At 38.4% G+C, this 23,064-nt stretch overlaps 1 protein-coding gene across 1 annotated transcript in view; it reads left to right on the forward strand.

Annotated features, from left to right (window-relative positions):
- Positions 1 to 10,423: 10,423 nt before the first annotated feature.
- LOC107567636 (syntaxin-binding protein 5-like) overlaps positions 10,424 to 23,064 on the forward strand; it is a 50,177-nt gene continuing 37,536 nt past the window's right edge. Inside the window, exons 1-10 of the mRNA XM_016253346.1 lie at positions 10,424 to 10,503; positions 13,170 to 13,293; positions 14,447 to 14,522; positions 15,116 to 15,273; positions 15,395 to 15,419; positions 17,144 to 17,291; positions 17,444 to 17,511; positions 20,040 to 20,080; positions 22,211 to 22,428; positions 22,753 to 22,919. Coding sequence (XP_016108832.1) covers positions 10,453 to 10,503; positions 13,170 to 13,293; positions 14,447 to 14,522; positions 15,116 to 15,273; positions 15,395 to 15,419; positions 17,144 to 17,291; positions 17,444 to 17,511; positions 20,040 to 20,080; positions 22,211 to 22,428; positions 22,753 to 22,919 — 1,076 coding nt within the window. The 5' untranslated portion in view covers positions 10,424 to 10,452. The remainder of the gene's footprint in view (positions 10,504 to 13,169; positions 13,294 to 14,446; positions 14,523 to 15,115; positions 15,274 to 15,394; positions 15,420 to 17,143; positions 17,292 to 17,443; positions 17,512 to 20,039; positions 20,081 to 22,210; positions 22,429 to 22,752; positions 22,920 to 23,064) is intronic.

The raw sequence follows: 23,064 nt of genomic DNA on the forward strand, positions 1-23,064 counted from the left end.
CATGTCGACTGCCCACCTGTTTATACATGGCAGTTTCTGCCATGGCTTTCATGACAATGTTTATGTGTTCTATAAACCTGTCAGTTTTCAAACAGGAAAGCAGCCTTTTTTCAGCAGTGTTTGAGAATAGTTGAAGATGAATGCATGCACACACTTGTGTTATTGAGAGAATTCCCCTTTACAGAGGCAAAGTGCAGCTCATTTCAATAAATAAATATGAATAAATATAAACATGGCCCCTGTGCGCCGGCAGCAGGCGTCCTCTGATGAAAATCAAGTACAAGGCTGGAAGAGAAGCCAGAGATTTGTTTTTCTTCCTCTTGACTCACACATGAATAAGTGAGGCAGATGAAAACCGGAGAAGGATTCAACAGGGTGTGAGGGATTAACTGAGATCATGTAACCTTACAACCTTCAACAATTCCTCGCTGTGCTACACTGAAATCAGCTGCCTTCAACCTGCAGTACTCACGCCAGCAGATTCTTTTTTTTTTCACCAGAACCTTTCAAAGTCATATGGAGCAAAATATCTGGTACGTCCTTTATTTTTGTGGTACAACCTTCAAATGTGCAGCTCATCAGCCATAAGGAACATCACTGCGTGTGGCATGCGCTTGTCTCGATTCTGCACACAGTTTATCTTAAACCTCCATGCCTGTTCTGAAGATATCTGAAGGGAACCCTGATCCTAAACATAATCAGTACTCCACGGATCTGCCTTGCAGCAGTAAGCTAACGTCACGCCTACATTTCCAAGTAATCTGTTTTAGAACAGATCTTTGGAAATGCCATGGAAGATTTCATGTTCTAGGTCATGCAGCACATTTTAAAATGTGGATTGTCTGTTACGATATTCAAATCTTTTGATACAAGACTGATGTTTTTACATAACTTCGCTTCTAATGGTTCTCTAGATATTTCAGGAGCTTGTCAGTGCCTCTCAAGCCTATTAAGGATTTTAATGGTGTTTATTTCCCAGAATTTTCTTGCATTCTTATGTTAACTAGGTTTGTTAACCTTTATTTAAAAAAAGCAATAAGCTAAAAGCTACAGTGACTGAAAAATTAAGTTCTGGTTCTTATTATTTCTAGGGATTTGTTCATTGATTCATGTATTGATTGATACATTTTTCAGTTTAAACAGTCCTCAGGGATAGATGGATAGATGGATGGATGGATGGATGGATAGATCTTTCAACATCTTTGGAAATGCCATGGAAGATTTCATGTTCTAGGTCATGCAGCACATTTTAAAATGTGGATTGTCTGTTACGATATTCAAATCTTTTGATACAAGACTGATGTTTTTACATAACTTCGCTTCTAATGGTTCTCTAGATATTTCAGGAGCTTGTCAGTGCCTCTCAAGCCTATTAAGGATTTTAATGGTGTTTATTTCCCAGAATTTTCTTGCATTCTTATGTTAACTAGGTTTGTTAACCTTTATTTAAAAAAAGCAATAAGCTAAAAGCTACAGTGACTGAAAAATTAAGTTCTGGTTCTTATTATTTCTAGGGATTTGTTCATTGATTCATGTATTGATTGATACATTTTTCAGTTTAAACAGTCCTCAGGGATAGATGGATAGATGGATGGATGGATGGATGGATAGATAGAGCACTAATCTTGTTTGCGTCGCACAAAATGCTGTACAAACACACTACTATCAAGTAGAAAATGCCCTGTGGTACCCTTAAGCTTTTCAAATCACGCTCACCAAATTGCAACCAACCAATTTCCGGTTGTTCACCATAATATTCAAAGCTGTTATCCTGAATGAGATTGCTGCCACCATTGCCACGGCAACAATTGCAAGCACTGAAAGCACTTCAGTGACTCTTATCATAGCCTTTGAAGTTGGTCTCAAACAGAAAGAGCGCTCTCACAGCTTGCGAGCTAACGTTAGCATGCGTCTCATGTTTGCTTTCAAACAATGAGTTGACAATAAATTAGTGTTTTTGGATTTGATGGCCAAATAGGATGCAAACAGTAGTCCAGCTCTGATCTGCGCCATGAGCCGCTGCATATGCGTCTCTGTGTGCTTTTGCCTGAGGCTTGTGCGATCACACAGGTAGTGAGGGAAGATAAGGTGAGGGAGAAGAGTCTTGCCTTCCTTTTTCAGCTGATAAGCAAAGGCCTCCTGTTCTCAATTTACTTTTCTGTCATTGGCCTGTGTAAACACACACACACACACACACACACACACACACACATTACACATACAAAGAGCCAGACAGTGTCTTACATAGCGACTGTATGTCTGCTTTCTCAGAAAGCTAGACAGGGGTAGAAAAGATTGGCCATCACTTTGTGAAGAGGACAGATTCGGAGGTCTCATTTCTGATTGTAAGAAGGTGGATGAAATAGTCAGTGGAACGAAAGAAAGAAAAAAGCCTATTATACAAAGATATTATCGATGGGGGAGGAATGTCAATAAATAAATAGAAGATAAATAGACTGTTGGTCTGAGATAAAAGTGCTTTTGCCTGAGGCTTGTGCGATCACACAGGTAGTGAGGGAAGATAAGGTGAGGGAGAAGAGTCTTGCCTTCCTTTTTCAGCTGATAAGCAAAGGCCTTCTGTTCTCAATTTACTTTTCTGTCATTGGCCTGTGTAAACACACACACACACACACACACACACACACATTACACATACAAAGAGCCAGACAGTGTCTTACATAGCGACTGTATGTCTGCTTTCTCAGAAAGCTAGACAGGGGTAGAAAAGATTGGCCATCACTTTGTGAAGAGGACAGATTCGGAGGTCTCATTTCTGATTGTAAGAAGGTGGATGAAATAGTCAGTGGAACGAAAGAAAGAAAAAAGCCTATTATACAAAGATATTATCGATGGGGGAGGAATGTCAATAAATAAATAGAAGATAAATAGACTGTTGGTCTGAGATAAAAAATTTGCTCATTTTCAAGTTAGAACCATCCCAGAATCATTTAATCGATTTCAATAGCATATTGAGAAGGAGGCTGAAGTAGTCTTCAGTGAAAAGAAGGAAATTTAAAACAAAACTTTGTATATTATACAAAGATAAAACTGATTGCAGAGAAAAGTTAAAAAATGAATCGTTGATGCAGTAAATTACGGTAATAGTCTGTGTGTTTGAGGTAGACCATTTGCACATTTTCAAATCAAAACTGTCCCAAAATCATTTAAATAACACTTTTAATAGCTTTTTCCGAAGGAGATGGAAGAAATAATCAGTGGAAAGCTGAAAGAAAAAAAGCCTATTATACAAAGATATAATTTATTTGAGAGGAAAGTTAAATTGCCCGCTGTGTGTTCTTAGATGAAGAGAGGAAGAGGAGTATATTATGGCACTCTCACAATGACTCTCAGTGTGTTAGATCACAATAACAGGTCTCATAGAGTGAGCAGAGACAAAGTACAGCTGAGAAGAGAATCAACACTGTGCTGGACATTCCATCAGACTCAAATTAGATTTGAAGCCCAGCAAGACAGACTCGTTTAGGATGACATATCTGTCCTATATCCTTTCTGCTTTTGTCTTTCAGTAATATAATCACTCTTTTTCATCATTTCTTGAACCTGCAAGCGGTCAAAACGCTCTCCAAAAGCCACCCTTTTATATCTTGGGGTGACGTCTCACTGGCTAACTTAAAACTGTTTGATTTTGGTCGTGGAGTCACATCTTCCAACAAATTCCCAACAGTTAGCTGGTAAATGCAATAACTTCACCACCAAAGTCAGATTGGCATTAGTGAATTACTTCATTTAATTCATTCATGAATTCATGTAAATGAACTGATTTGAATAAAAAAAAATCACTCATTCAAGTATGCCTATTAAAAAAATATATGTACAGTAGCTGATAATGTTTTTAAAAAAATTTTATATTTTAATTTTTAAGTTAGTTTCTTTAAAATTGTATTTAGTGTAAACTGATAAAATTGATATGTGCAGTCCTCTTATACTAATCGAAATTAATTTATAAACCATAAAATGGTTTAGAGAAATTCTATTGTAATTGATTACATTATTTAATATGAATTAAAATAATACAAATTAAATAAATTATTATAAAATAAATAGATATAACAATAATCCCTTTTACAGAGCTCTAAAGCTTACTGGTATAAAATGAAGAATTAGGAAGAGGAGGCTTCACAAGAGAAAAAAAGCACTGCTTAATCCCACAGTCAAGAAAGAGCTGTTGCAGAAATGGAGTTATTATGATGGACAGGTCGTGGTCTGGTGGAGTTGAAGGTCAGTCGATTATGAGAACTGGTGTGGATCGAAGCAGTCCGTGTGAGAAACAAGCAGTAAACAAAGGGACTTCAGGCTGAAGATGAAGGACTACTGAAGTGCATGAGGTGTTTGTGCTGTGGCTGTGTGCCGATCTGATATAACGACACAAAAAAGCTGCCTGGTAGATTAGATGGTGCTGTATATACACCTTACATACACCTCATTTTAAATATACACCGTAATTTTGTTTGCTGAGTACCTCTTCACTGCTTCATTTTAATATGAAGAATCATAGTCGTCAATTTCGTTTTCTGAAAAGAGCTGCAACAAAATCCAAGCCTGATAATTAATGAAGAATCGCACACATTTTTGCTTTCGACATGAAAGTAGCACTTCAAAAGATCCTACCACCTAAGAACTTTGTTTTGCTTTGAGCCCAGATGGCTGAATTTTCTAAAGACATGTATTTTAGTTGACAAACATGATGCTTCTTTACCATTTAATCTACAAATTTGTGTGTGTGAGCAAAGAGGTTATAGTTTGCCTGGTTAGTTTGGTCCATTTAGCCCCTGCTAGTTAATGCCTCATCATGGAGGCAAAAAGCTTCTTTCTTTTTTGATAGCATTTAAAAGTAGCTGTCTATTCTGATTTTCTTTCATTTTTAACAGCTAAGAATAATTGGAACTGCCATTAAGATGAATGAGAATGCAAAGTTTTATAGACCTCCTTGGTATGAGTTTACATTGCAAGTAAGTGAGTGGAGCGGGCATGTAATTTAGGTTTCTTGTGCACTTGTCCTCTTGTTGCCTTATTTTGCTCAAGGCAACTGAATCTCTTGCAGCCTCAGCAGCATTGATACAAGAATGATGAGTTGACAAAAGTATCCTCTGCTTTCTCTCAGTGGACATGTGATGACTCTGTTTCTCATGGGGAAGCCAGCCAGATAAGGTATATATATATATATATACGTATATATATATATGCCTTTTGCTAAATTTTCACTGAAATAAATGTCCCAAAACCTTTTAGAAACTAGTGTTTACTAGTGTTTAGAAACACAAGTTTACCACTATGAAAAAAAACATTAGTTCCCTTTCGAGGGAACTTCGAACTGCGTCCTCGAGGGGTCTCTATGGGGGGGGACACCTTTAGCGTGACCGGTGTCTGAAGCATATATCTAAAAACGACAATAACATTGGCCGACGACAGCCTATGACGTCATTACCCACAGTATAAAAGGGCGCCAGGATAACACGTCATCCTCTTCTTCGTCTTCACTGACGGTTTGTTTATGTTAGCGTTAAGCTAAATACGACTAGGAGTGCATGTTCTCTCGCCAGAGGCTTTGCTCTGATACCTGCAGTTTCACATAGCTCACGTGCTGTGTGTGTGTGGTAAAGAGCAAGCGCGTTCAGTTCTCAAGGGAGCTGGATGCACTCTGTATTCATTGCTTATTTCTTGTGAGAGATAAGCATGAATTGTACGTGCTCGTCTCATGAGGAGGCGACTTGTGCTCATCGTGATGCATTCGCGGGACTACTGAGGGGGATGTGAGTACTTCACCATTTACCTGAGTTTGTAGGTAGCGTTTGCATGAGTGCATTCGCCTCTCGCTTTTCGTTCTTGCTTGATTTCTGAGGTAATCTAGTGGTTGGGCGGATCGTGTTTAGCTCCCGCGTTGCGATTGCGATCGCGGTGAGAACATGGAAAGGACCTGATGGGAAATTTCTCCCTATCAGTAATTTCCTTTGGTTTATATAGTAAGTGTATAGTGTGGATCTGTCTGCAGTTGCTGGACAGATTATTTATATCATGTCCTTCTCAGATAACCACATTATACTGCATTCCGGCTTGAAAAAAAAAGAGCCTTCCATTCCTTCCCGATCTTCATTTGGAGATTGAGAGGGTTTGGAAAAATCCATTCTCGTCCTGCATCCACAGATTCCAGCATACTAGTTATGCCAACATCGAGGGGATGCGTGAGAATGGTTATGAAAAGATGCCCCCTGTTGAAGAGATGCTGGCCTGCTATCTCTCTAGCAGAGAGGGAGACATCTTCTCTTAAGGCTCCCTCCCTGCCCTTCAGGATGCATCTTGTTTGAATGGCAGGGCATACGCTGCAGCAGGTCAGGCTGCAGTCTCGTTGCACACCATGGCGGTGCTTCAGGCTTTTCAGGCTGATCTGTTGAAAGACCTGGATAAAGGCAGGGTCTATCCCCTGATAAGGTGGCTGAGTTGCGTCGCACCGCGGATCTTGCTCTCCATGCCACTAAGCGGGCCACTACTGGCCATGGTGGTTACGGAGAGACATCTGTGTGTGAGTCTGGTGGATATCAGGTCGAAAGAGAAGGGCTTTCTTCTTGATGCGCCAGTTTCCCCTTCTGAGCTTTTCAGCACTTCCGTCGAGACGGTGGTTATGAAGTTTTTAGGAGGCCAAGACGCACTCGTCTGCCTTTAAATCCTTCATTCCATGAAGGTCCAGGCTTCGGACATTGGACAATCATGCGCGGGAGCCATGGTTAGTTTGACCCACCTGCTAAGTCAGGACCTCCTGCTGTTGACCGATTAGAGGAATGGTTTCACTCATCGGTTCTGGTTACAGGCTGGTGATAGCCCTCATCTTCGGCTTGGACATGCAGCCTGGGCTTCTGAGGAAGCCTCCCAGAATCAGATCCCCAGTATAACACTGCAACCTCAGGACCTGCGGGTCCTTCTCGTGCATTCCGGCTTGAAAAAAAAAGAGCCTTCCATTCCTTCCCGATCTTCATTTGGAGATTGAGAGGGTTTGGAAAAATCCATTCTCGTCCTGCATCCACAGATTCCAGCATACTAGTTATGCCAACATCGAGGGGATGCGTGAGAATGGTTATGAAAAGATGCCCCCTGTTGAAGAGATGCTGGCCTGCTATCTCTCTAGCAGAGAGGGAGACATCTTCTCTTAAGGCTCCCTCCCTGCCCTTCAGGATGCATCTTGTTTGAATGGCAGGGCATACGCTGCAGCAGGTCAGGCTGCAGTCTCGTTGCACACCATGGCGGTGCTTCAGGCTTTTCAGGCTGATCTGTTGAAAGATGCTCAGCGCTCCATATACGGTCGGGCCTGTGGGTCTTCACTGTCACACTGCCCTTATGGTTAAACCAGTAATCACCCCTCTGCGGAGTGGGCTGGAATACACTGCGTTCCCTGAGGTAAGAGGGATTTGTGTTTCTGTGGAAACCCCTCTGTTGTGCTTTTGCTCTGAGGAGCAGTAAGCTCTATATGCATTAATGGTTATTGGGTCCCGCTATTTCTTCAGATTCTTTCAGGTCTGGTTATACGGGACCCACGCTCTCTATCGTCTCTTATTGTGCCCTGCTGGGTTACCCCTTCTATTCTAGCACCCCTTCTGGTCAAGCTGAGAAGTGCTCCCCTCTCTGTGACGATTAGCTATGAGTCGCTCCCAGTGCTTTAAGGGCCCACCTGAGCTTGAGAGCCAAGAGCGCTGCTCCTGAAGGACCCCATTTGCAACAAACTAAGTGTTAGGCCCATCTCTGTCGCCTCCTTGGTCAGTTGCCTTTATGTTGGGACCCTGTTGTTCCCTTAGAAATGTGTGATCCCCCTATAGCAGGATCCCATTTCTTATGTCCCATTTGCGATCTATCTGCCCCGGGCATGGCTATGCTCCCCTTACTGTGGGAGGGTCCCTTTGAGCTCACCAGTCCTGGGCAGACTGGGTGAGTCTTCTTCTCGACTTGAGAGTTAGGTCCTCTACCCTGGGCTACTGGTCGCTTCGGTCGAGCTGGCTTCCTCTCTCTCTTCGCTAGGGGTTGAACCCTCCGCTCTTGAGCTTCTAGGCAGTGACATCAGGTAGTTGGGCCGCTTACTTCCTTGATAAGCTACCTCTATTCGGGTTAAGCCAGGTAGTGCTCCCCTCACCTCAGAGGGTTGTCTTTGAGCCTGCCGCTCCCGGTTGAGTGTCTGAGGACTTCTGGGCATCTGTGAGCAGATGCTTCGGAATCTGTTCTCACAGCCACTTAGGGTCCCTAGGCTGGCTTAATACAGCCTCAGTTACCCCTTAAGCAATGGTGTTTCTAAATCCATGCTATGATAAGTGCACACGCTAAGCTCTGTGCACTTTCTAAAATCCACATTATGGTAATTGTACACGCAAAGCATTCTGCACACTTTCTAAAATCCTGTATGGTAAGGGTTACCCGCTGTCAGCCTCTTTCCCTTTCTCTGAGTTGGCTTAGGCCCCGGTTCTTGCCTTGGGCTCCACTCAACTAATGTGTCTCTTTGATACATTTCTGAGCAGGGTGTTGCTACTTAAGATCTGTCGAGTCAGTTTTTTGAGCAGGTTTATTCAGAACCGTTGGTAGCCCCCCTGGGTGACAGGCTGGTGTGGTTTATTAGACACCTGGCCGTATCCCCTTAAAGGATTCTCTTTTTTTGATTCCAAGCCTTGAGCTCTGCCCTAGGCTTGGACTTCCTAGCTCAGCCTTAACAGGTAAGTTATTTTAGGGTATGCAGCTCAGGCCCTTGGCCGAAGGGAATAATGTCACTGACAGCCGTCAAGATGTCCTTTGGGGCAACTCCCATGGCTATGGTAGAGTTGGTACTTAGTGCTCGCCGTGGTTTTCTGGCATGAACTCCCCTCAGCATAGTGGCGTGGGTATACAGTTCACCATGGCGACCCCTAGAGGACACAGTTAGAAGTTCCCTCGAAAGGGAACGTCTCAGGTTACGTATGTAACCATGGTTCCCTGAGAGGGAAACGAGACACTGCGTCCTCTAGTTTTCTTGCCATGCTGTTATCCTGGCGCTCTTTTATACTGTGCTCGCACAGGGTAATGACGTCATAGGCTGTCGCTGGCCAATGTTATTGTCGTTTTTAGATATATGCTATCCCCCCCATAGCGACCCCTAGAGGACGCGGTGTCTCGTTCCCCTCTCAGGGAACCATGGTTACATATGTAACCTGAGACGTTTTCCTTAGTGTGACTGCTGGAGTTCTTTATAAAAGGTACTTTGCATGCGTTGGAACAGTTCTGATTCATTAACACTCATCAGGATACACACACATGCACACATACACTTGTTATGTGACCTGATGTTCACCCGACTACTGGTGTTAACATCTTGTATTGAGGATGCATACTATAAACATCTCTCACACTCTCACAAACACAGAAATTCACATTCATTTAAAGGAATAGTTCAGCCGAAAAATGAACATTTTATCATCATGTACTCGCCCTCAATTTGTTTCGACTCTGTATGCGGAGATGTTAGGCAGAAAGTCTGAATAGTTTTGCAATGAAAATAGATAGTGATTTATACTTCATGCACTGTATGTTAGGTCTTCTGGAGCTTAACAGTATAATAGCTTAACAGTAACAGTATAAGGACATCCTGCCTAATGTCTTGCTTTGTGTTTTCTGGAAGAAAGAACATAATATACAGGGTAGAATGACATGGAGGTAAGGGATGAAATGTTCATTTTTGGGGGGATCTGTTTCTTTAAAGCGTTTCTCTAATCTGCTATCTCCAGGAGGAGGCATGGCATTTTGGAGTCAGTACCGTGAGGTCATCTTCCAGGAAAAGAATGTTACATGCTGTTGTAGAAATGCTGTTGTAGTCACAGCAGGTCAGATGCATTATGGGAACTGATACGGACGGGCTTAAGGGACCAATAATGGAAGACAAAACACAAAATATACTGAAGCAGAGACAAATATAAGAGGTAGAGACAGTCCAATGTCTGATTAATTTGAATTTGAATTAAAGGAAGAATTATTCAAATGTAATGAAATTGCAATTTAGTAAGTTTATTTTCCTTTCATTCCCATTCAAATTCCAATTCAACTTCCTGTAGTGTGTTGCCAGTTCAGTTCAAGTTCACACACATGAACTGAAAGGGAGCCAGTTCTTAAATTCACAATTTTTGCCCAACATTTGTGACAGAGAGAAGATTCCCAGGATGGAGCATGGGTCTGTTTTGATCAGCGCTTGCTCCATCATGCCCAGTTAAATAATAAATGTGCCCAATCACTGGTGTGTCTGTTTTGTTCTGAACAGCCAAAAGGCTCTTGACATTTGTAACACACACTCTTGCCTCTGCTTCCACTATTTATTGCCATTCTGTTGGGATTTATAGACTCCTGTTTCTCTCTCTCTCTCTTTCTCTCTCTCTCTCTCTCTTCTGTGTGTGTGTTCCTCAGTTGCTGATAGGTTTTGAGAGCGGTACAATAGTAATGTGGGACTTGAGGGCCAAAAGATCTGACTTCAGGATATACTATGACGAGGTGAGTGTCAAGTGTTTGTCACTTACACTTCCTTACAAAGGTGAAATTTATTTTTTGCATAAAGCTACTTATAATTTATGTACATTATTTTATCCTGAAAGAATTATTATTGTGTGAAGTGATTATGTATGAAAATACAGATTTATATTTTTTATTTTTGTATTATTTCTCTCTCTCTCTCTCTCTCTATCTCTCTCTCTCTCTCTCTCTCTCTCTCTCTATATATATATATATAATGAATATATTTTACATGAAGTGCATTCATTTTAACTGTGTGAAGTCATTATGTATGAAAATACAGACATATATGTTTTATTTTCATGTTATTTCTTTGTCTCTGTGTGGGTGCACAGTCTCTATGCATGTGTGCATCTGTGACCCGAAAGCTCCAGTTTATCATCTTGTTATAATCCAGCCCTCAGCCAAAAACAAGACAAACAAAAATAAATTGGAGAAAGAACAAAAAAAAAACTAGGCTATATAAATAAAAAATTACGTCTTTCTCACTCTCCATTGTCCAAGTAAATTAGCATTTGGCACTAAACACTTGGCTTATCTGCTCATTTTTTTCCACACTGTTGCTGATTTACAACAACACTGAGCACAAGTCACTTTTCTGATTTAATTTCCCTCCTTGTGCCATGTGGATCTGTTTAGCATAATCACTGCTTGGCACACAACTTTATCTTTCTTCTGAAAGAGGAACTGCCTCCTGCAGCCAGCTGCTCGCATTCATCCTTCCAAAACATGTTTCAATCACAGCGCCCCTTGGCTCACAGCAGCACACACAGAACCTCCCAAAAACTCACCCTTTTCTCCTTCCAACCCTTTACTGCGTGCTTCAATTCGTTGACGATGCGCCCTCTGATCATCTGTCAGCACCGCCTGTACAGAGGCACTGTCGCTCGGCAAGCGTTTGTCAGAGTGGGTAAATGGAAATGTCTAGGGGTCTGCTAATTGCTGCTTTAGATGCCCGTCTGGTATGCACACGTGTGTGGAAAAAAACATACTTTTAATAGTTTCCGTTTTTATTTGACCCTCTAACTCTAGCACTCTCTATTCGAATTATATTCTTTAAAAAAAAAACACTTGTCCCTTTTAGACTTGCACTCTATTCATTTGCTGCTTGTTTTCTTAAAAAAAAAAAACTAACACTTGCTTTCTAAACTTTTTGTATTCTATCTGTTTTCTTTTCATTTATTATACAATTAACAACAGCAAAAAAGACCTCTAACACTATCTTGCTCTATTCTTTTTCTATTCTATCTGTTTTCTTTTTTATTTATTATATTATTTAAAAAACCCTTGCTACATGTACTGTGTTAAGCTAACTGAGACTTGTTATAGCACTTGTATATCATTGCTCTTTTGTTGATTTTGATTGCTTCCATTGTCCTCATTTGTAAGTCGCTTTGGATAAAAGCGTCTGCTAAATGACTAAATGTAAATGTAATGCAATGTAATAGAAAGGACTTTGAACGAGAGAGTGAGGGAAGAGGAGAGATACTGGGAGCAAAAAGACAGGATGGAATGAGAAGCACGACACAAAGGGATGTGTTTGTTCGTGTTGAAAGAAATAGGAATAGATTTGGAAAGGTACAAAAATCTCTTTCCCTCACATTCATTTCTACAAATAGACTGAACACAGAACTACCACTATCATAATATTATCGCTCTCATGACTATTTAGATTAAATTTTAGCTGATTTTTTGGTATGTCTTTGAATAATATAGAACATCAGCATCAAACACTTTCATACTCCTAACGAACATCAAATAAATCTGACGCTGATATAATTTCACTTATTATTTACTGTGTGACATTAGTGAGTAGATGAGTGGAGATCAGGCTGCTTTGATGGTGGAGTAATTACTGATATCGGATTATTGACTTTCAGATGGATGAAGGTCTGAGAGAGAGAGAGAGAGAGAGGGAGAGAGAGGGAGAGAGACTTTCACAAGCAGGAACTATTAGTCATGTCTTCAGTTCTCTGATTTCTCTAATTTCCGGAGCTAAATTGACGATACACACATGTGACAGGCAGCATCTCTGAATTTCTTTTTTTCTCTTTCTCTTTTTTTAATGTTACTTCTCTGTCTTCCTCCCTCTTGCTTGTTTGTTTGTTTTTTTGTTCACCAAATTTGCATTTATTAAAAACATACAGTAAAAACAGCAATAGTGTGTTATTTTATTACAATTTAGAATACCTCTTTTCTATTTCAGTATAATTAAAATGTAATTTATTAGTGATAGCAAAGCTGAATTTTCAGAAGCCATTACTCCAGTCTTCAGTGTGACAAGATCCTTCAGAAATCATTCTAATATATTGCTGGTTTGCTGCTCAAGAAACCTTTTTTTATTATTAATATCAATTTTGAAATGAATTTTGTAATTGATCACAGCAATAGTTGATATCTATCTATCTATCTATCTATCTATCTATCTATCTATCTATCTATCTATCTATCTATCTATCTATCTATCTATCTATCTATCTATCTATCTATCTATCTATCTGTCTATCTATCTATCTATCTATCTATCTATCTATCTAACATTGATAGTATATCTAGTTTATATACAGAAAATCTTACTCTGATCCAACATTATAATACAGTTGATTTGTGTATTCCTGATGGCTTCTCTTCTGGTGTCTCTCTGTCAGGCCATTCACTCAGTAAGCTGGCATCACGAGGGGCGGCAGTTCATGTGCAGTCATTCTGACGGCAGTCTGAGCATGTGGAATCTGAGAAACACCGCCAAACCTTTTCAAGTCACCTTCCCTCATGGTGGGTGCACACACACTGTATGTATGGTCTTTTTTCACATATTAATAATAATTAGTGCAAAACTAGTAAAACTAGGGGTGAGATTAAGGGATGTAAAATATAGTCATGCAGAATAAGGCATTAATATACTAATACTAAAAGTACTAATAAACAGTCAATATGCTATGCGTGCCAACAAGCAACTAGTTAACAGTGAGAATCGGTGCCTCTCAAAAATGTCAAAATTACTTTTAATTAAGAAAGGTTTAAACATGTTTATTATGAATTGAATGTATTCTAGTCATGCTCTGTATGAGTTGTATTTTTAATGTTTTATAAAGAAATTGACAGGCTTGGACATAAAAAAGTAATTGAGGCCTCAATACCATACGGTAATTTTTAAGCATTTAAATCAGATGAATAATTACAGTTGCATTTTTTCCTATCATATAATATGTGATATTTTAACTTGTAAAAGAAAATTTTTTTTTGCTGGTGTATCATCCTTATACCCTAAATTTGGACATACCATAGCCTTTTATTGTTTTATATAAAGCTATTTATATTTATACCAGACTAACCCTAACCCACACCCAAAAGAACCTTTAAAATTATTTGCATTTAACCTTTAAAATTAGCATTTTTTGCATTTGCAGAATTTAAAAAAATGATTGCCTTTATTTATGAATCGTTTCCACAACAAATACATCTTCAAATGTCCCAAAAGGGAGGTTTTGTCAGTCTTACTTAACTTCTAGGGCTAAATTTTACCCCAAAGTATAGCTAAGTAAACCCACACACATTTAAATACCCCTTCAGCCATTAGGTTAAAGGCTCACCATCTATTAGTGAAATATGACTCTGACATAGTCAGCAAACACACCCCCTCACCAGGTGTGTTCATTATGGAGGATGATTCAGTGTGTGGGTTCACTGTATGTGTGTGTGTGTGTGTGTGTGTGTGTGTGTGCAAGTTTTATTTGACAGGAATAAGTGATTCACTCTCAATCTTTGCCGCTATGTTTGGGGTCCTGGCCTTCAGCTCAGTGGTTAAATAAAGATGAACATGCTCACATTGGGAAAAGTGGTTTCTTAATCAGAAAGTTCTGGACATAAACATAAGAAAGGTTAAGATGAAAAAGTGAGAACTCACCATTTAGTCTCTTTTTTTCAGGTAAGACTCAAAGAGATGGTAGAAAAGAGTCATGTAAACCCATTCTCAAGGTCGAATACAAGACCTCCAGAAACAGGTAAGAGAACACACAAAAATCCCAAACAGACTAATATACAGCTGATGAATTTTGGGAAATGCAGTCTTGAGTGCTGTGGATGAATTTAATCCTCCTATTTGATTGCGACAGATGTGTCCAAGTTCCACTCGAGACCCATTACTGCTGTTTTATCTTGTCACAAAACAATTAAAGTTTACTGCCTGTTTTTATAAAGCCTGTTTTCCTTGGGAGATGAGCAGCAAAACATAATTTGAAGAAACGTCCATTTTTGATTGCTTGTTTTTTTGCCTTTTCCCCCAATGCTGTGTTCAAAGAAGTGGTCATGAGTGGCCGCCTCAGTTATAATGATATTTTAGATTAGCTTGGCTGTAATATTGTTGTCCCCCTTTTGTCTCTTCCTATTTGCATAGAGAGTATTTCAGGGTTGTGAAAAAGACTTTAAATTGAAACAATACTTTCAACGTATTGAGGGGACGTTCAACGTAAAAATGAAGCATAAAACTTGCCTTCTAATAAAATATAAGCTTTTGGCTCTTGACGTGTTAAAGAAAGAAATTCAGACAAACAAATGTGGTTTTCAGTTAACACACTTTTTATTTTCCGTCTTCCAGTAGTGAAGCATTTGTTGTCTTCTCCGGGGGTCTTTCGTATGATAAGGCAGGACGGAGACCAACCCTAACCATCATGCATGGCAAAGCCATCACAGTGTTAGAGATGGACTATCCAATAGTGGACTTCCTAGTGCTCTGTGAGACGCCTTATCTCAACGGTGAGTGTACTGAACAGGTCAGTTCTGTCTCCTGCTCTCTTCCATATCATTAGTGTTGATTTTGGTGGGCCATTTAAGTGGATTGAGTAAAATCAAGTTTTTGTTCTTCTTCTCATTGTAGACTCAATCACTGATGTTAACAGAGAGTGGAGAGGAGATTAATTGAAGTGAAACAGTTCATTCGTTCAGACAGTTCTTAATGATTCGGTTCAAATTCAGATTTCATTTGAATCATCACTAAGTAGAGTTCCAAGACATCCCTGTTCTACATTTGAAATCTCTCTTATTTTGAAATGAATTATTTAGTTAACTCTTTTAGGGTGTTGTATTTGTATTTCGTTTAATTTTATATATTTGTTCCAGTTTGATAATGCTGGGTTTTTTATGACTCTAACATGTCCCTCAACTTATTGTTTTATCCCCCAGAAAATTCTTCCTTACAATTCAATGATTTATCAAGTGCTGTTAAAAAAATGTGGGGTCTGTAAGTAAAAAAAAGTATTAATGATTAAATATTTAAAGGTATTAAATTGATCAAAGGTGTCATTAAATACATTTATAAAGTTATAGAATATTTATATTTCTTTTGAACTTTCTATTCATCAATGAATCCTGAAAAGGAGACCACGGTTTACAGAAAAATATTAAGCAACTGTTTTCTGTATTGATAGTAATAAGAAATAAGAAAAATCAGCTTTGTCATTACAGGAATAAATTACATTTTGAAATATATTAAAGCAGGCAACGGCTATTTTTAAACTCTAATATTTCATAATACTGCAGATTTTACTGTATTTTCTTTTACTGTATAAATTCAGTCTTGGTGAGTATAAAAGACGTAAAAAATAATACCAAACCAGTACATTTGAATGGTACGGTAAATGCATTGTGAATCAATTACACAAAACCTTTTGAAACATCCAACCTAAAGGAACAAGTCATTTGCAAATCCGACATCAGTAAGGTGAAATGCTACATAGGAACTGATTCTGAATGGTTTGAGAAGTGACAGCTTCAGCTCTGTTCAGTCAAGGGGAAAGAGTGTATCGCTATATCTGAGTTTGACATCAGATGTTTTCTTTGCTTTAAGGCCATTTCTTCACAAGGATGCACTAAAGGAATAAACAAACTGCTGTACTCAAACCCTCTCAGAACCAGACAGTCATTCACACATTCCATTTAACTTGAACTTTAAAGTGTACTTTAGTTTAGTTTGAAGTTCTTTAAAAACATTATTTATTTAAATAAGCTTATATAGTAAAAGCAATTAGCCACTCAAAGCTGCAATGTATGTTACAATGATTTAATACAGGCACTCTCAAAAATGTGGTAAAATCACACAGAACCTTATTACTTTTATATCAGCAATAGCAATATGGTAAAGGCACATTTATTAAGAATAAAAATAACAGTAGCACTTACAATTTATTATTATGATTACATTCTAAATTATTATTAATTCTTCTGATGGATAATGTAGTTCAATTGCATAAATGTAGGCCAGTGGCATCAATACAGTACTCGTGGGTATCAATACCTGGTAGCCCACTTAGAGTCGCCCACAGAGCACATTCTATAAATAGCCTCAGTTTCTTTTATCATAATAATGCTCATTCTTAAGTATTTCAAACATGTAGCCCTCTAGCACTTTTATCGCTTCTGGTTGCTCTCACTTACAGGAAGGTTGGAGACACCTGCTTTATGCTGTTTATGGTCGTCTGTAGCAACATAATGCACTTAAATACAGATTTCAGTTGATGTACGGTCACAAATGTGTGTATATAGGCTGTTTTATGAGAATTGAGAGTCGAAATCTTCTGTGTTTCATAAATGCCTGTTATTTATTTTGAAGTCTCTCTCTCTCCTGTAGTTTTCCTATCTTTGAGAACGCCTACCCCATGGACATCCATGAGTCTCCAGTCACGTGCACGGCTTACTTTGCCGACTGTCCCCCCGACATCATACCTGTGCTTTACTCCATAGGAGCTAAACACAAAAAGACCGGCTACAGCCACAAGGTTCGTCAAAGTTCTTTGCTAATCTAAACATTTTTGGAGTTTCTCGATGACCCAAATTGCAGCCTTTCATTTGAAATGCTTAGTGAAACTTGTCATCTATTTTGCATGGCAGTTGAGTATTTTAGAAACAGTTTTTATGTGTTTGTGTTCAGGAGTGGCCGGTCAGTGGTGGCACATGGACGGTGGGTTCGCAGACATATCCAGAGATTATCATCACAGGGTAAGTTGTAAGTTGTTGCTAAAAGCTCAGAAACAAGGCTGAATGTTTTTATCATTTTTTTTTACGGTATTACATCTTTAAGTTGCAGCTTAGAATACACTTCAGGTTCATGTTCAAGTTTGGGGTTGGTCAAATTTTTTTATGTTTTTGAAAGAGGTTCAAAAACGTACTAAGGTCAAAAACAGTAAAAAAAAAAAAAAAAAAAAAGTAAAACAGTCATACTGTGAAATTTTATTACACTTTAAAGTAACTGTTTTCTATTTTAATATATTTTAAAAAGTAATTTGTTCCTGTAATGGCAAAGCTGAATTTTAGGCCATTATTTTAGACTTAACCCATTTAATCCCAAATTTTTCCCAGACATGAAAATATCCAAATGATGATATCATTAGTAACCCTTTGAAATAATCAATAATTATTTCTTGAAATTGTTTTGGAAAAGTGTGTGAAAAATTGTGTTTTATGGTTGGTCACAATTGTGACCGGTTGGATAAAGTGAGTACTGAATTAACATATTACTGCAGTCATAAAAATTGTTATATATCTTAGCCCAGCTATTTTAAACTGTTTGATCACATTCTAGGGTTATTATTATGCATAAAAAACCTTATGCAACATTGATAGGAACACAAAATTGTTACGTGTTTGTAAAATATAACATCACATTTTTATATTAGTGCTACTAGTATTACAACATCAATATTGTAAAATTTTTTGTAACATTTGAATTTGTAATTTAGTGCAATATTTTGTCATTGCAACATTTTAGTGTAATTTTCACTAGCAACTGCAATTGGATTTATATTGTAAACCTAAGTTCACTGTTATCCCACCGGTCACTATTGTGACCATCAACATGTTTACTCATTCTATGACCACACTCAACAAAACTGAACATATGTGAATTCATATATTAATACTAGACATGTTAAAGATAATCTTTGTCATATCTTTATGCTGACATACTTTACCAGCCTTTTGTTTTGGAGCTTTGATGCAGTTATCATCTTCTCAAGGTGCAAACAGGAAATAAACTGCTCTGGTCATGTGACAATTTGCACTAATCATGTGAAACTGCACATATTTCATTGAGACCCTTTATTTTTTCCATATTTGCAGGAAGTGCACTAAAACATCAGTCAGTGAGGTTTTTAGAGCTTTATAAATTAAACCTTTTTACGGTCACTATTGTGGATTAAATGGGTTAATATCACATGATCATTCAGAATTCATTCTAATATACTGATTTGGTGCTAAAGAAACAGTTAATGTTTTTTGTGGAAAACTTGATATTTTGTTCATGATTCTTTGATGAATAGAAAATTCGAAAGAACAGCATTTATTGGAGATTTTGTACTATAGTGTTTATATTATTTAACAAAACATGTTCAAATTATTTTCTGTTTATTACATATTATATTTACATGAATTTGGTTATTTGGTATTGGAAGAATAACTTTTTTTAACATTTCACATAAGCATCAAGTTGAGTACAATGTGTGCTTTTTTATCTGAAACTAAATATGTGGATGTCTCAGCTGTCCCAGAGCAACACACTTCATTTTCTCACTTGGATGCTTGTGCATTTATCACATTGTCGCTCACAGCAGTATTGACAGGTACAAGGAATAATATTGGGAGTAAAAACTGAATTTCACACTTGTTGCCAAATCTCCACTGAATGATTTTTAGATATAATACATTAATTGGTGTTTCTTTAAATATGGGCGCCTTTGACCCTGACGGCTTTTACAAAATAAACTCTCTTATACTAACTTTTAAACTTACTTTCCACACTTTCTCTAGTCTATTTCATGTATCTACTGTACCAACAATGTCCAAAATACAAGCATCCTAGACAGACTTTTGTCGTGAATATCACAGTATCATTTACACCATGTCACATGATGTTGTTATGATGTCATATGTTTATGTAATCTAAAGGCTTCTTATGAAAATTTGTAAAATGCTTCCTACAGTATGTGTGAAATTAGTAGAATTAAATTAGTAAACAATGTGCTTGCTTTTCTTGCACCTCAATTTTGAAAGCATAAAGTTTATCTTGAACTTTAGTAGCTTTAGAAGGGTTGTTGTGCAGGTAAAACAAATGTAAAAAAAAACACGGCCCACACAAGGTGGCACTTCCTACCTAAAATAGTTTCACGCCCCTGCCTCAAAAAAGTGAAACTTTCCACCCACATATGGAGGTCATTTATAGTATTTTTATTTGCTTGAAAACTCTGGATTGATTTTGTTTTTGTTCCGAAGCATGCATTGATTCCGTTTGTTTTCACTTGAAGTCAATGATGTCTAAAATGTGCCCTTCTACTTGACTCTCATTGGTAAATGTATCGCACTTCTCTGCTTTAATTCAATAGCGCTATTGACCCTGCGTGTTGTTCTCTCTGCCTCTTTTTCCCTCCTGTTTCCATAGCTGGCATTGCTTGCTTTCTCTTAAGCGGTTTAACACACACACTCATTGGCTCATACGATCGCTCTTTGTCCTTCCTCTTTGTTGTCCCCCTCAGACATGCAGACGGGTCAATAAAGTTTTGGGATGCCACGGCGAGTAAGTGTCTTCGCTTTGACAAGCATGTTCCCCCCTTTCAGCCTCATGCTGTTTCCGTCTCACTTTTTCTTACTGCTGCCTTGATTTAGAAGAACCACCTCCCTTGATGCTTTGACATATGATTCCTTATTTCTCATTTCATTCTTGACAACTCAAACCAAACAATATATGACCAAAATGGATATCCAAATACCAAATATGTGCTGGTTTCACAACCATGGGCATTACTTAAAGGAATATTCCAGGTTCAGTGCAAGTTAAGTTCAGCAGACAGCATTTGTGGCATAATATTGATAATCAATTCATTTCTTGTTTTCTATTAAATAATGGTGAGGAACTTACAGTGGAAATAAATGGAGCCAATTATGGAGAATTTTATAATAATAAGTTTATAATTTTATAAAAACATGTACATGAATTCTTGTGTTAAAACGTTTTATTCCACATGAACTCAAAAACTGAAACAATTTACTTTGTTAGCACTAGTACTGAGGTGAACAATTAATCTGTGCAAGTTAATCTACAGAAACAAACATTGTTTTAGTAGTTTTAATCAAAATCTGAAAAATTGCTTCCACTCTGGAGTGGAGTCTTTTCTCTGGTGATGTCAGTTATTCTTATAGAATTCAAACAATTATTACAAACTTTATTGTTACAGTTATCAGTCTTGGGCTTTAAAGGGATAGTTCACAAAAACACCAAAAGTCATTAATTACTTATTGTAACAAAGTTCGTAGTTCGGGAAGAAGGAGGCGGGAACTGGCGAACACTCAAAGAAATCTTTAATAAAATAAACAAACACAAAATAGAAACAAAACCAAAACACAAAATAAAATCCAGGCCTGGTCCTCTCTCATCCAACACTGTTGTCACTCTTTCTTTTATCCTTCCGGAGCTCCTCCGTGGGACTCGAGACCGGTGAGTGGCGCAGGTGTCGCGCATTAGCAATTACTCCACCGGCCTCGCTCCGTTCCCACGGCTCTCGGCCCCGCCCCTCTCGTCACACTTACTCTCATATCGTTCCAAACCTGTCAGAACTTTGTTCATCTTCGGAACACAAATTAAGATATTTTTGATGAAATCTGGGAGCTTTCTGACCCTGCATAGACAGCAGCCCAACCGACACGTTCAAGGCCCAGAAAGATAGTAAGAACATCATTAAAATTGTTCTGTAATTTTATGAAGCTACAAGAATACTTTTTGTGCACAAAAATAAAAAATAACTTCTTCATACAACAATTTATTTTCTACGGAGCCCCGCACATGGCATGCAGGAAAAAAATATTAGGCTAAATCGTGTGCACGATTTACTATTTTGTTCCCTGGACTAGTGGCGCAGGTGTCGCGCATTAGCAATTACTCCACCGGCCTCGCTCCGTTCCCACGGCTCTCGGCCCCGCCCCTCTCGTCACACTTACTCTCATATCGTTCCAAACCTGTCAGAACTTTGTTCATCTTCGGAACACAAATTAAGATATTTTTGATGAAATCTGGGAGCTTTCTGACCCTGCATAGACAGCAGCCCAACCGACACGTTCAAGGCCCAGAAAGATAGTAAGAACATCATTAAAATTGTTCTGTAATTTTATGAAGCTACAAGAATACTTTTTGTGCACAAAAATAAAAAATAACTTCTTCATACAACAATTTATTTTCTACGGAGCCCCGCACATGGCATGCAGGAAAAAAATATTAGGCTAAATCGTGTGCACGATTTACTATTTTGTTCCCTGGACTTATAAATTGTGCGCACGATTTACTAATTCGTTCCCTTGATTTGCTAAATTGTGCACATGATTTATAAATCGAGAGAACGAATTAGTAAATTGTGTGAATCGAGGGAACGAAATAGAAATCGTGTGCACATTTTAGTACATCGAGGGAACGAATTAGTAAATTGTGCGCACGATTTATTAATTTTTTTCTTGCATGTCAGTTTTTTTTTTCTTAAAGTAGACACTAATCTTTATGGTAGTCATCATTATGCTACTATTAAGTGCTTTTGATTGAGCTTAACTTGTACTAAACACAGAATATTTCCTTTAAAGCACTGCTTCTGTTTAAACACCTTGTGCGTCACATTCAATATGTAATAAGATGTGATGTGGTGATAACCTCCATCTCTGTCAGTCACACTGCAGATGTTGTATAAGCTCAAGACGTCAAAGGTGTTTGAGAAGCCTAAGAGTGGAGATGTGGGACGCAGCGCTGAGCTTGTGGAGGAAGACCCCTACGCCATTCAGATGATCAGCTGGTGCCCGCAGAGCCGTATCTTTTGTGTAGTCGGCATCAGCGCCCACGTCATCATGTACCGCTTCAGCAAACATGACGCCAACACCACCATCACTGTGAGTGTGCTCTTAAAGTGATAGTTCACCCAAAAATCCAATCAACATTTCTTACTTGCATGTTGTTCCAAACCTCTATAGCCTTCTGTGTAACACAAAAGAAGATATTTTAAAGAATGTTTTGTCCATACAATAAAGATCAATGGGGTCAAAAACAACATTGAATGTCATTTACTTTTATTGAATGGACAAAAAAACGCTTTTGTGTTCATCAGAAGAAAGAAACTCATTTTAAGTGAACTGTTCTTTAAGGCAAACCTTTAAGAGTTTGAGTACATGCTGTAGATTTGATGGATTAGCTTTGTGTTGCATTTGTGTGTGTAGTCCCTAGAAGTGCGACTGCAGTGTGAGATGGAGGACGTCATCTCTCCGTCAGATGCAGAGAACACTCCATGTTTTTCGGACCCAAGCGGTCTCTCGCCCCAACCTCAGCCTCCAAGTCCCCGCAGCAACACGCCGGACAGTGTGCGGGATAGCATCCCTTGCCTCAAGTGAGACTATGCAGCAATTGCTCAATATTTATGTTTTCCTATGTAGGACTTGATAAGATTAGCTTGCTTACTAGATAATTCTACAAAGAAAGTATTAGGTCAATAAAGTGTAACAGTCAAAATAGATTCCACATGTACTGAATCT

The sequence above is a fragment of the Sinocyclocheilus grahami genome, unplaced genomic scaffold, assembly GCF_001515645.1.
Source record: "Sinocyclocheilus grahami isolate Dianchi unplaced genomic scaffold, SAMN03320097.WGS_v1.1 scaffold1176.1, whole genome shotgun sequence".
Lineage (NCBI taxonomy): Eukaryota > Metazoa > Chordata > Actinopteri > Cypriniformes > Cyprinidae > Sinocyclocheilus > Sinocyclocheilus grahami.